The sequence below is a fragment of the Anguilla rostrata genome, chromosome 5 (genome assembly GCF_018555375.3).
Source record: "Anguilla rostrata isolate EN2019 chromosome 5, ASM1855537v3, whole genome shotgun sequence".
Taxonomy (NCBI): domain Eukaryota; kingdom Metazoa; phylum Chordata; class Actinopteri; order Anguilliformes; family Anguillidae; genus Anguilla; species Anguilla rostrata.
In genome coordinates, this window is record NC_057937.1 from 4,804,146 (window position 1) to 4,818,051 (window position 13,906).

At 46.0% G+C, this 13,906-nt stretch overlaps 1 protein-coding gene across 3 annotated transcripts in view; it reads left to right on the forward strand.

Moving 5' to 3' along the window:
- The window catches only part of plk4 (polo-like kinase 4 (Drosophila)), a 32,883-nt gene extending 19,806 nt beyond the window's left edge, over positions 1-13,077 (forward strand). The window contains exons 1-16 of one of the 3 annotated variants that reach the window (XM_064334698.1): positions 1,986-2,197; positions 3,467-3,562; positions 3,793-3,888; positions 4,482-4,596; positions 5,149-6,115; positions 6,749-6,837; positions 7,194-7,528; positions 7,857-7,961; positions 8,187-8,289; positions 8,515-8,664; positions 9,388-9,521; positions 9,862-9,956; positions 10,213-10,342; positions 11,149-11,289; positions 12,356-12,462; positions 12,568-13,077. In XM_064334698.1, coding sequence (XP_064190768.1) covers positions 2,168-2,197; positions 3,467-3,562; positions 3,793-3,888; positions 4,482-4,596; positions 5,149-6,115; positions 6,749-6,837; positions 7,194-7,528; positions 7,857-7,961; positions 8,187-8,289; positions 8,515-8,664; positions 9,388-9,521; positions 9,862-9,956; positions 10,213-10,342; positions 11,149-11,289; positions 12,356-12,462; positions 12,568-12,667 — 2,793 coding nt within the window. In that variant the 5' untranslated portion in view covers positions 1,986-2,167 and the 3' untranslated portion in view covers positions 12,668-13,077. Of the gene's footprint in view, positions 1-1,985; positions 2,198-2,931; positions 3,070-3,466; positions 3,563-3,792; positions 3,889-4,481; positions 4,597-5,148; positions 6,116-6,748; positions 6,838-7,193; positions 7,529-7,856; positions 7,962-8,186; positions 8,290-8,514; positions 8,665-9,387; positions 9,522-9,861; positions 9,957-10,212; positions 10,343-11,148; positions 11,290-12,355; positions 12,463-12,567 lie in introns of those variants that run through there. The other 2 variants (XM_064334697.1, XM_064334700.1) reach the window with 2 other exon arrangements.
- The last annotated feature ends 829 nt before the right edge of the window (positions 13,078-13,906 follow it).

A 13,906-nucleotide genomic window follows, 5' to 3' on the forward strand; every position in this document is an offset into this window, starting at 1 on the left:
CGAACCGGAGCGTACCCCCACCCAGAATTAACACCAAAAATAAAAAAGACAAAATAAAGTGACAAGCCCGAAGGACATGCCCGACAGCTACACCTACCTGAGGGAAACTCAGCAGATCACCAACACGCAGTCAACCCTACCGTCGCACTCCACAAACACGAAAAACTTCCAAAACTAACAAAACTGTGCCCCAGCGAGATAAGCTAGAGAATACCTACCGGATCAGCAGATCCCGGACGAGCCCCCAATTATGTTACGGTTGCTCTCCACACCCGCAAACATAAGCGATGCCGACACCAAGGTTTCCCAATAATAACCAATACTTTTTATTATTTAGACACCATACGTAAGGACAAAATAACTATACAACATAAGATGAAAATCCCGACACGGCCTTGGTCCACGGCGAGGAGAAAATCAAGCCCCCTCCCGAGAAGCCGACTCCAGGCTTCCTTTTATGGGCACCACCACAGGTGCTTCCAATTATCTGAAACAAAAAACACAGGCCTCCAAACGGCCAGCGCCCCCACCTGACACGGAGGGGCGTAACAGCGTTTTTATTTGCCAGTTCACCAGAGTTCACAGTTGTCAAACTTGTACCAAAATCACATCTCTTTTACTAGAGGACACCAACAACTAGTTTTCTGTTTGAAGATACGTGATGTTAAGTAACTGAAATCGGCTCCAAAATAAGTATATGCTTCCTGGAATATTTATCTCCAGTAATACTTTTTAATATTTTATTTTTAAAGTATGTACTCCAATTAGATGGAAATATTGATTTACTCCTTCGATATCACATATATGCTTCCTGGCACAGGGGTTTGTTTACAGAAAGGGGAAATTAAAGTTGCCTAAATTAGATACGAATAAATGTGGCATCACTTACAAGGCCTAGGGCAACCAGTACAAGTGGCATCAGAGCTGTGAGTGTGGAATGTGGAAATCCTGGAAGGAGTGCTGTAGTGGCCAGTTTTTACTAGGGAGGACAAAAGTGGGCACCTGTGTTCATGGAGGAATTAGAAGACTGCTATAATGCATTAAGCTGGCTGTCATTCGGAATATGCATCCTCACAGGTACGTTAGAAATGTAATGACATTCAACAGGCAGGTGATAGGTGTGCTATAGAACAGTCATTTAAAAAAATTTGATTACTAACCCGAAGATAATTTAAGCACACCAGACTAATAAATTAATAAAGATGCCATCCCTTTAGCTCGTCCGATTTTCTATTCTATTTGCTTCCTCCATGTTCCCAGGCTGATATGTAGAAATGTCCTGGATTTTGGATGAATGAGGTCTGCCCTACCTCTGGTGGACTAGATACCCCAAAGGTTTTTCCTATCAAATTTCATCGTAAACGTTCTTGGCAGTTACCAGTATTTACATTTTCACAATTGTGTAAATATTCATTGACCGATTTCAGAATTTCCAAAGGCTTATTCATTTACAATCAATATTTAATTTTAAAATGTATTTAAAATAAATTAAAAATGTACAACTTCAAATATAAGCTGTTCGTTTTAGTTTTATGACAGCCAGACAAATGCAACCAAATAACTTTATAGTCTGACAATGGAGTTGGTAGTTACAATTTAAGAAGTATATGCAGAAGGACGCTAAAATTGGTCAATGGTTTAGAGTTGCTCTGTTGCAATCATTAAATAATAACGAACAGAATCTTCTCCGCAAATAGAATATACTAGGCTACGATCACGAATTATGGAATAGAAAATCTGTTTACCTATCTGAAATTAAATCAGCTCTATGAAAGAAACTTACGTCTTTTTCCACTTAAATTAGATTTCAACAAGCTATTAGGCTACAGTTTGGTCCAAAATTCTACTTTGTAGTTCTTGGTTTTAAAAATATAAGATTTAAACAACAGACGTGCTCAGAGCACGCCCCACTGCTCAAAGTTCTATGACATCATTATATTATGAAGCTTAGAGATTGGTCAATTTCCAAATGACGTCGGTGACGTTGCTTCGAGAGTAACGGGCGGATACTTTCAAAATGGAGGAAAAGCAAAAATGTTGGAGGGGAATAAAAACACAACAACAAATGACGTTTCAAAGGTTATTTGCGAGTTGTAAGAGACTCTTACAGCTGAAATAAATATAATACGTTTATTTTTTCATTGGATTTCCAACTCAAACAAGAAAAATGAGTACTTCAATCGGCAATAAAATCGAGGTAAGTTAACGCAGGCTAACTTAGCCAGCTAGGTAGCTAGACTACTTGATAACTTTAACTTACCAAAATAGAATGCAATGTAAATTGGCTTGCTAAATTAGCGACAGTGAGCAAACATGATAGTTGTGCTCGATATATACCTGTTGTTATTACAACACATACCAAAACGTGTTTGCGAGCTCGAAGTTGCCAAGCGCAATATAATGGGTAATGTTAGCTAACTTCGCGTGGAAACAGCACAGATGGTCCTGCGAACTCTCTGGGGGGCATCCATGATGCCAACCAAACTGGAAAGAACTGACATACACTCTTGTAACGGATTCGCTCAAAAACACTACTCGACGAATAGCATCGTTAGCTGGCTAGTCAGCATGTTAAATTACAACAGTACATTTAACGTTACACTGCAATATGGCTTTTCTTACATTCGACAACGTTACATTAGCTGGCCGACGATTATTATGCGAGAAAATGAACAAGGTGATGTTTTTGTCATTTAACGAAATAACTAGCGAAATCCCAAAAAATTGGCAAACATTGGCCCACCAGCTGTCCATCACACATCAAGTGGGCTTGATTCTCATTTCTGTTGCTAGGAGACGAATATAGCTGCCTAGTTGCCAGGGACCGGCGTCGGTGAACGTTCTGACAGCGGGAAAGAACCCGCAAAATTACCTGACAGGATCAGATGACAACAGCTTTGTCTTTGTAACTGACTTGGTTTATCAGCAGAAAGTGCATAGCAGAGACAAGCTAGCTTTAAAATGGTCGGGCGAGTTCTTCATTACTTTTTAAAAAATCTGAGGAGCAAATGCAAAATAGCAGACGATGGTGATAAAGTATTTGCTGAAACGCAGCAACTCAGGATCGAGGTAACGTTAATGCAAATCTCTTTGACGAAGTTATGACGATGTAAATAGTATCCGGCCGTTTTACCAGTTGCATACTTCGAGGAATTTTGGTGATGTTGCATTAGGTTGGGTGGAAGCTTCACTCAAGGATGTAGGATGTGTTATATCCAACACACTTTTGGTATTACTACTTTTGTGTTCGTTTCAACACATTTTGTGTCAAAATGCTATTTTTGTGTTACGAATATACAATGTATGTGTTACAAAGGAAACCATGGTGTGTTGAAAGTAACAAAATGTATTGTCCTTGACTTGACATGGAGGTATGTTTAAAAAAAAAAAAGACACATTATGTGTTAAAAATAACACATCTGTTTTTAGAGTGTCTATATTTGTTACACCAATATTTCTCTTGCAGGATTTCAAGGTTCTTACCTTGCTCGGAAGAGGCTCATTTGCATGTGTGTATAGAGCGAAATCTACCAACACGGGGTTGGAGGTGGCAATCAAAATGGTAAGCCTCCTGCACTACATCCTGTTTTGCGTACTGTTACTGCAAGTTCTGTAGATAACGTTGCCTTTTACACTTCTCTTGTTTATGAATCAAACCCTTATTTAAAAAAAAAAAAAGGATGTCAGAAGAGGTACCGTTGTAATAGTTTAATCAAGGCGTAGGGTCTCCTTTCTGACAGTTGTGAAGGAGGCTGTACCTGTGCACTGACTGGTAAAGTTGTTCGCCTGCAGATCGATAAGAAGGCGATGCACAAGGCCGGCATGGTCCAGCGGGTCAGCAACGAGGTGGAGATCCAGTGTCGCCTGAAGCACCCGTCGATATTGGAGGTGAGTGTGAGAGGCCGGGCTTGTGCTTGAGGGCTCGGTGCCAACATTTTTTCCCCAAGGAGCACACGTCCTCTTGTCCTCTTAAGTTGAAAACATTTAGGAGCACACTAATGCATCCCAGTTAGTGGATGTGCTCATAAACTGTTTTTCCAGTTGAGAGACATCAATTCTCAAGAGCAAACGCTCCTGAACTTGAAGCACTGTAGAGCCCTGGCATGTAAGAGATGGTGAGTCACACCAAGTCATGACATGTGGATTACATGGATGGAAATGAACAGTCAAAGCATAATGGGTGCCTGAGAGAAGTAGTAATAATACTTTCAATATGTGAAATATGGTTAATGTTCACAAGAAACCTGTTATAAATTTCTAAAAATCCAAGCTTTACAATTCACTTATGACATGGATATCACTGTAAAACCGTTCTGACATTTATATGTTTGTATGATTGTCTTAAAGAATAGGGAAACATTTATCTTAAAGTAGGCTATTTAGTTTGTTAGTAGATGGAGATTTATCCTTTCCCCCTCTAGTTTCCTGAGTGTAAATCAAAGATGGGAGATTGGTTGTTTATGAGTGCTATTCTCTCCTAGCTGTATAACTACTTTGAGGACAGTAACTACGTGTACCTGGTCCTGGAGATGTGTCACAATGGGGAGATGAGCCGGTACCTGAAGGACAGGAAGAAGCCCTTCACAGAGGACGAAGGTGTGCACCGTATGACCTGTCAGTGTGTTTATCAGGGGAGCTGTTATTCATGTGTTATAGTCGGGAGTCACAGCTCTGTTTGTGTGTTATAGGATAGTTATTACTGATGTGTTGTAATGGGGGAGCTTAGCTTTATTGTTCTTCTAATATGTGATCAGTCTTATTGCTGCATGTCAGCTCGAGTTCATGTACTGTGATGCTAGCTTCAGTGTTGATGTGTTCCTATGGAAACGGTGCTTTGTGTTGTGGTGACTGAGTAACTTTTTTTTGTTTACAAAAGGAAATAACTGGAGCACAGGGATGCAGAATGAGCCCTTTAATGGTGCAACATAAAATGCTTTTTATATGACTCTGATGTAGACACAGTAGCGTCGAAATGCGTTTTATTTTGTACCATTAAAGGGCTTGTTTTGCATCTGTGTGCTCTAGACTTTTTCCTCCTGCAGTCTTATATTGTCCTTTACCTGAGAAGAACCGGACTGGCTTTTTGACATGCCGATGCGCGGTGACCTCCGTTTCTGTAACGTTATTCTGTGTTTTGGGTCTTGCCAGCACGCCACTTCATGCACCAGATAGTGAAGGGCATGCTGTACCTGCACACGCACGGCATCATGCACCGGGACCTGACGCTGTCCAACCTGCTGCTCACCAGCAGCATGAACGTGAAGATCGCCGACTTCGGCCTGGCCACCCAGCTGAAGCTGCCCAGCGAGAAGCACTTCACCATGTGCGGCACGCCCAACTACATCTCGCCCGAGGTGGCCACGCACAGCGCCCACGGCCTGGAGTCGGACGTGTGGGCGCTGGGCTGCATGTTCTACGCCTTCCTGACGGGCCGGCCGCCCTTCGACACGGACACGGTGAAGAACACGCTCAGCCGCGTGGTGCTGGGCGAGTACGAGATGCCCGCGCACGCGTCCCGCCACGCCCAGGACCTCATCCACCAGCTGCTGCGCCGCAACCCCGCCGACCGGCCCAGCCTGGCCGCCGTGCTCGACCACCCCTTCATGACCAACCGCGGCGGGGGCGGGGCCCGGGACGGGCCGGCGTCGGCCGCGTCGGAGGGCTCCATGGACAGCGGCATCGCCACCATCGCCACGGCCTCCAGCAGCGGGGGCAGCCGGCTCTACCAGAGGGCCCGGCACGTGGTGGGGCCCACCCTGCCCAACCGCCTGGCCCCCGTCCCGGCCGAGCCCCGGCGGCCCTGCGACTCGGGGTGCGAGGGCGGGGGGGAGCGCTGGCCCCGCACCAACAGCCTGCCCAGGGGGGGCCGCGGGAGGGCGTCCCAGAGGGGGGCGGACGAGGAGAGGCCCCACTCCCGATACCTGAGGAAGGCCCACTCCTCTGTCTCGCCCAACTCCTCGGGCGTGATGCCGCAGGACGTCCTGCAGGGGGCGCTGGAGAGGTGCCGCTCTGTGGAGGTGCTGGCTGATTCGGGGAGGCCGGCCTTTCTCCCGGCCCCCAGCTACACAGACCCCCCGCGGGACCAGGGTTCCCCCCCACGCACCAAAACCGCGCAGTAAGACAACGTGCTGATGACTCATCATCCTCTCAATGCTGTGGCCCTTCATCATGTCCCCTGTAATCATGCCTCACTTCCAGTGTGACCTGCCGTAACTTCACTGACTCGGCCTATGCTTACTGCGTGAACTAGACCTGATGTTCATGGCTATAAATAACTGATACAGTTCTCATTAAGTGTCTTATCGGCCCTGTGTTCTGTAGTTGTTCCAGTGACCTTCGGTACGCACTTACTGCACGTCACTTTGGATAAAAGTGTCTGCCAAATAAATGTAATGATTCTTTTAGTAACGTCTAATCAGCGGTGTGGTTTTACATGGCTTTCTGATGTGCACCAGCTGTGTAATGTGGCTGGCTCTTACAGGGACAGTCATGCTCAGACACTTTTCTCAAGGGTTTAACAACACTATACCACCTGGCAGTCAAACCCTGGACCTTCTGTTCTGTCCTTCAGCTGTAAACCGCTGCATTTTGTTTGTTTTGTTCTTCTCTGACATCTCCTTTCTTTATGCTAAAAGTGAAGTTTTGCATTGTGACTGAAATGTGGGGTGCGGTAGATGTGAAAAGCAGCACTGGAAAGAAAGTGAGGTGTGGTTTTGTAAAACTCAGTGTTTGGTCTCTCTGTCTTTAGCTCTGGATCCTTCCTCCCCACTCACCCGTCCCTGCAGTTCAGCAAGCAGACAGAGCCGGAGGGAGTCTCACGCTGGTTTAGTAAAGAAGGTACTCTTTTCTTTCTTTAATGTCCATAGCATTTGGTAAACCGGGCCACGTGAAAGTTTTATTTGGTCTGGCAGACCCAGCCTTTGAGCCCTGTTTTTGGGTTGTGGTGTTGGGTTTAGAACTGCAGGGGGGTTAAGGTGTTTTCATGGAGAATTTCTTCTCTGACTCTGATGAGTTTCTCATGTTCTGATTGTAGCAAGGCACTGATTATAACAAGGTTCTGATTATAGCATTCTGATTGTAACTAGGCTTTGATTGTAGCATTCTGATTGTAACCAGACATTGATTACAGCGTTCTGATTGTAACTAGGCTTCGATTCTAACATTCTGATTCTAACAATGCTCATACCTGTCAGGACCAACCAGAGGACCCGCAGACACGAGCGCCCATAGCAACAGTGGCAGTTTCCATGGCACCCGGGAGCCCTTGGTAGCGCATAACTCTTGGGGTGACAACCAGAGGAGCGGGGGTGGGAACCCCGCCCACAGCGTCCCCCAGACCGTCTCCAGGGCCTACAAGGAGAATGCGGGAGGAGCCATCGAGAGCCACGCCCCTTTCCCTGAACGCGGCCTCCCCTCCTCTAAAGACCAGCCGCGGGGCGCCCCAGAGAAACGGCCCTACAAGAACACGCTCCCCGCCCTGTGTGCTGTCCGCCTGAAGCCCATCAGACAGAAGACCAAAAACGCTGTGGTGAGAACGCCTTTTAGAACATAAAGCACAGCATGCACCATAGATATAAAGCACCATATGCTCCATAGATATGACACACAGTATGCACCATAGATGTAAAGCACTACATGTACCATAGATATAAAGCACCATATGCTCCATAGATATGACACACAGTATGCACCATAGATATAAAGCACTACATACACCATATGCATCATAGATATAAAGCACCGTATGCACCATAGACATAAACCACCATATGCACCATTGATATAAAGCACCATATGCCTTCCACCGTAGCCTTACCTGTCATGCATTTCTCTGAGCCTGTGCTGTATGTCTCCAGGTGAGCATTCTGGAGACGGGGGAGGTGTGCATGGAGATGCTGAAGGGCCACGGGTCTCAGGAGCGGGTCAGAGAGGTGCTCCGGATATCGTGCGATGGGTCAGCGGTGAGTGCACCGACAGCCGCTCCATTTCTACGCTTTTCATTTCACTCAGTGTCATTTCAGAGATCATTTCACTCAGTGTCATTTCAGAGATCATTTCACTCAGTGTCATTTCAGAGATTTCTGCATGTGATTTCAATGCATTATCATTTAATTCTGTCATTTTAGAACTTTGGCACGTTATTCCGGGTCGTTCATTTGTGGAGTATAATTTTCCTCTGTTTGCAGGTCACCATCTATCAGCCGAACGAGGGCATGGGCTTCCCCCTGCAGGACCGCCCCCCCACCCCTCCTGAAGACCTCTTCATCTGCAGTCGTGAGGATTTGCCAGGTAAACGCCTACGGCAACGAGCATGTTGCATGGCAACACCAATCACAATAGTTTGGTCCATCCAATGAGGTACAGACATCAAATCCCCCACACAATGAGCACTTTCAAGTACACACCAGTCACAATGACCGCTTTACCAGATACCGACCAATCACAATGAGTGTTTTGCACACCAGCACCAATCACAATGACTCACTACATTTGTATCTGTCTCGTTCCCTGCAGAGAAGTACTGGAAGAAGTACCATTATGCCTCGAAGTTTGTGCAGCTGGTTAAATCGAAGACCCCGAAAGTTACGCTTTACACAAAGCATGGCAAGTGTGTTCTGATGGAGAACTCGCCCAACGCTGACCTGGAGGTGTCCTTCTACGACGGTGAGCACTGCTGCACAACTCCACATAGCGAAGTCCGCAGCTTAACGTACTGCATGGTACTCATCAACTGCTCAAAATGGCTGCCCGTTACACTACATAGGTCAGCAGACCAATGTGCTGCATGTTATTCAGCTGCTCAAAATGGCCGCTTAATGTTCCCGGCACTGGGCTAACGTGAAAAAGCCTCTAGTCTAAATGCAAAAGATTTAGTGTTGTTCAGGTGCAGGTCTCTCCGGTGGCCATGTACAGTACTGGCTTGTTTGAATATTTGCCTTTAAACTTCACCCCTCGTGTGAGGAGGGGAATGAGCGGATGATGTTGACAGAAGTGTGGTGGTGCCGGCAGGCTGAGGGGTGTTTCTGCAGGATCTGTGCATAATGCAGCACTTGTGTGATTTATGGTTTTTATTCACACAGTTTTAAAACATTTACCAACGATGTGTTCCGGCCTGAAGTGTTTACTGGAACGAAGCCTCTGCAGTTTTCTGCAATGTGGAACATTGTGCAGCGAACTGAATAGAGCACACTTCAGACTGGAAGAAATGTGGAATCTGTCACAGTTTAACTCAATGGATAATTGTCTGGTAACATTTTGATGTCTGTATAGACACGGTGTGTTTTGTGATTGGTTAAACTGAAATGGACACGCATTAATTAGGCTAATGGCAGCCCTCATTGGATGATAGGCCATGTTATGACGGTATCGCCGGTTCCTCTGCTCCAGGTGCGAAGACGCACAGGACGGCGGAGCTGGTGCGTGTGGTGGAGAGCTCAGGGAAGTCCTACACAGTGAAGGGGGAGGTGGGGCTAAACGGCCTCAGCCCCACCAGCAGGGCCTACATGGAGCTCACCGATGAGGTAATCCTCCCGGACTGTACCATTACAATACAAAACACAGGGGGGTACACGGAGCTCACAGATGAGGTAAGCCTTCCGGACTGTACCTTTACAACCCAGAATATGGGGGGGGGCTACATGGAGGTAAGTCTTCTGGACTAAACCAATATAACGCTATTACAACACACTGCACTGTATCACATTACCAGGATGGGAAGTGGCCAAAACATTAACTGCAAAGTTTAAACTACTGCATGCCTCAATGAAAGAATCTTATTCTGAAAGCCCCTCAGCCTTATGAAGAGGGCTTAGAGAGGCACCCCTGCAGTGCGTGTAAGTGAACGTTGTCGTCGTTCTCCAGGGCCACCACATGTGTCTGGCCATCGAAGCCGCCATCGCCTCAGAGGAGCAGCGGACGGGCTCCTCCACGCCGTTCTTCCCCATCACCATCGGCAGGTGAGACGGCCCGAAGCAAGCGCTGGGCTGGGTGCCTGCAGCCAGACCGCTCTTATAACGGCCCATTCTCAGTCAGTGTTCTAGAACTCCACTGCTTTCAGTTACCAGCAGTGATTGTGACATCAGCATTAGAATGTTCCGTTACGAACATTCTAATCACATGTTTGTGATCTCACACCTTAAAGGGTTAATTGTGGCTCAGTGTGTGGAAAGCTCTGTGTGTGAATCACGCTCGAACCCAATTCTGCTCCTTCAGGAGGCCGCCCAAGGCTGACTCCCCCAGCCCGTCTTCCCAGAACGCACCGGGGTGGAGACCTCCCGCCGTTTCTGACGTAGGGCAGGTCTGCTCTTCCCCCCCTACCCAGTCCCCCCACATCACTCCCTCGGTAAGAGCAGCTCCTCACACTAAATACCCCCACTTATACACTTACCTACCCTGTACTTACCGTCTGAAAACTGAGACCTTCCGAACTCTTACACGCCCTTGTAAAAAAATGTAAACTTAGTGCTCATTGTGTGGATGGTAGATTGTATTAGATTTTTGAACTTGCTAAATACGTGGACGTGAAGCTTCTCTATCACACTGAAACTTCAGCACACTCCTGTAAGCTGCTCTGGATAAGAGTGTTTGCCAGACAGTTTTAATTTAAATGGAAATGTAGCCCCACAGTAAAGTGACCCCTCACATTAAGTGCCCCACCCTCACATTAAGATCTCCGTAAGATGACCCTCAGACAGTCTGTTAGTGTCACATAAAAGGCTTTTAACATGATTTAGAGGTCTACCTTCTCTATCACAGCACTGATTTCATTATGATTTTGACCACAGTCGAAATGCAAATTACATTTAAGCCATTTGGCGGACGCTTTCAGGCATCGCAACGATCAGAAGGTGCATTTCATAATGTTCACTAGACCTAGAGGTGAGTCAATGAAATCCATGCCACCGTAAAGGATGCAGGCCACAACAAGTCCTGCAAAAACAAGACAGGTTAGCAACCAAACAGAAAGGAAAGCCTAAGCACCCACAGAAGCACACAGCAAATCTGCTCACTGTACCCTAATCCCATAATCCTTCAGAGGAAAACAACAAACGCACAACCAGCCGCCGTTTCCTAATCACCTGAAAGCTTTGCTTGGACTACAGAAGGAGGCTGCAGTTACACGTTAGCACGGCTGGTCTCTCTCCTCAGATGATTTCCTACGACGGGTCAGACTTCACCACTGCCAGCCTGATGAAGAACACCTCCCCGTCTGCCCAGAAAGGGCACGCCTCCAGCACCGGCAAGGTGCTCAAGTCTGTGTTTGTGCCCAACATCGGCTGGGCCTCGCAGGTAACTGCTCAACTCATACACACAGCACTGACACAGCACAGGCAACTCACACACACATACTGACACAGCACAGGCAACTCACACACACATACTGACACAGCACAGGTAACTCACACACACATACTGACACAGCACAGGTCACTCACACACAGCACTGACACAGCACAGGTCACTCACACACTGACACAACACAGGTACTATCTCAACTCACACACAGCACAGGTAACGTCTCAACTCATACACACAGCACAGGTATCTCACACACAGCACTGACACAGCACAGGTAACTCACACACTGACACAGCACAGGTAACTCACACACAGACACACACTGACACAGCACAGGTAACGTCTCAACTCACACACAGCACTGTAAGAAACCCCTCAGATACACCAAACAGCGGAAGTATCTGAGTGGTGAAGGAACGCGTGCAGTCTTACCCGGTGCTACTGGAACGGGATTCATTTAACGCCATTTCAGTTGTCTGACTCCAAATGAGTGTTTTAGGAGGAGGAGATTGTGTTGAAGAGTCTCCCCAAACCACCGCACGTTTCCCCTTATATACAAAAAGGTCAAAGAAAAACACAAAGTCATCTAATAAAGACACAGTCATGGCAAAACAGTACAGTTCTATGATCCTGCTTGCACTACCTCTGTAAGCGTATCACACCGGGTTAACCTTTGTATTTGACTGGGTGCTGACCCATAGGTATCAAGATCTTTAGTCAGCACCCAACCACCAAAGACACCAACTTGTTCCCCATGACATCAGCTTTCCAACAATATAAAACATGATTGCATTGTATTATGGGGAACCTGAAGTTCACACAATGCTGATCCAGTCGGGTGTTTTGCGCCTGAACACTGTCTCTTCATCACACTTGCTGACTCCCTGTCAGCACAGCAAACAGTCTGTTTTCCTTTGAGGGTCTGATAAGAGGCAGACTTCTGTGAACTGCCCTACAGCACTGACCTTGTATTTGTGCTGATAATAGGGTACCTCTGCGTGCATGTGTGTGTGTGTGCGTGAGATGATTGATGATGCGCTCTGTCTGGGTCCTACAGCTGACCAGTGGGGAGGTCTGGGTGCAGTTCAATGACGGGTCACAGCTGGTGGTACAGGCTGGAGTTTCCTCCATTATTTACACGTCACCCGACGGACGCACCACCAGGTACTTCCTCCATGTTTAAATTCAGTTTAGTATCGGCGTGAGGACCTTTTCCCGCTCTTTCAGACTCCAGTGCAAGCTGTGCCTTTCTGTTTCACCTCCTTTCAGTTACAAAGAGAACGAGAAACTTCCGGAACACGTGAAGGAGAAGCTGCACTGCCTGTCGTCCATCCTGGGGCTGTTGGCCAGTCCTGCAGGGCGGCGCTAGCGAGCACTCTGTCCTCACACTCCCTCCTGTGGTGCCTTACAGACAGACCTGCGTTACCTGGGAATATGCCACTCTCCAAACTTATCCCCATTCCAGAGCGACAGACCCTTCTGCACTCACCACACTTATCCCCATTCCAGAGCGACAGGCCCTTCTGGATACGCTGTGCGTGTAAATACCTGTAAAATGAAATTTAATGTAAAAGAATAATGTGAAAGAATATATATTTTTAACTTTTTTTCTTGTTGTGCCTCCTGTACGTGTCCCAGGAGAGCTTCCCCCGAAGGCAGCTTTACATTTTGCGTCGTCGTCCTCGTTCATGCCGTAGCCTCAATGAAATGTACGCTGTTGTTAATGCAAAACAAAACAGAACAAAAAGTTTTAAATAAAAGCACTGTGGGCTGGGTGGACATGGAGTCTGTTACTGTTCACAAGCTTCTGATTTTTTTATCCCCCTACTTGAGCAGTCTAAATGAAATCTCAGACGATGGAGAGGCACTTACTATTGTTGCCACGCAAGTGTTTATTAAAAGAACTATATAAAATATTAAAGTGTTGAACCATAATATAAAAACTTCAGTTCTAACATTCTCTACTTTCACCTTCAAAGTACTGAAAAACCCATGGTCTGGGTACTGTCTCTTGACACAGTAATACAGTATAATAAATGTATAGCTATTACATTTTGTATACAATTTACATGACATCATTAGACTGGTTTGTGTAGAATTAGGTAGGCAAGATATTTTTCCCAGTTCACAATAATGCACATTTTACAATCAACATTTGGGGTTAGACTATATTTATCTAATATTGTTTACCAAAAAAAATTTGATGTTAAAAATGATGCATATTTCATCTTAAATTAAACTACAGATTAATGAAAGTTGACTTGGAAAATTAAACTCAAAAATAGCTTTTGTTGGCTGATTAGATAATCTTAACACCAAACATTCAAAATGTTTTGTTCAGTATTTTCAGATGGTTAAAATACCTGCTCTTGTTTTATTTCCGCTGGTACAGAAGAGGAACTAGGGGCACGTCCATCATAAATATGATGCAATATAAATCCAATCTCATATATACACAGAATTCTGGTGAAAATGTATGCGTATGAACTTAATGGTGTTGTGCAGCAAGGAGTTGCCAGAACGTACAGCACGAAAGCTGATGCATTAAGTCTGACCATTAACTGCTGATATGTGCTTAGGTTTGGAACCTAAATGACTGGTTAGAATT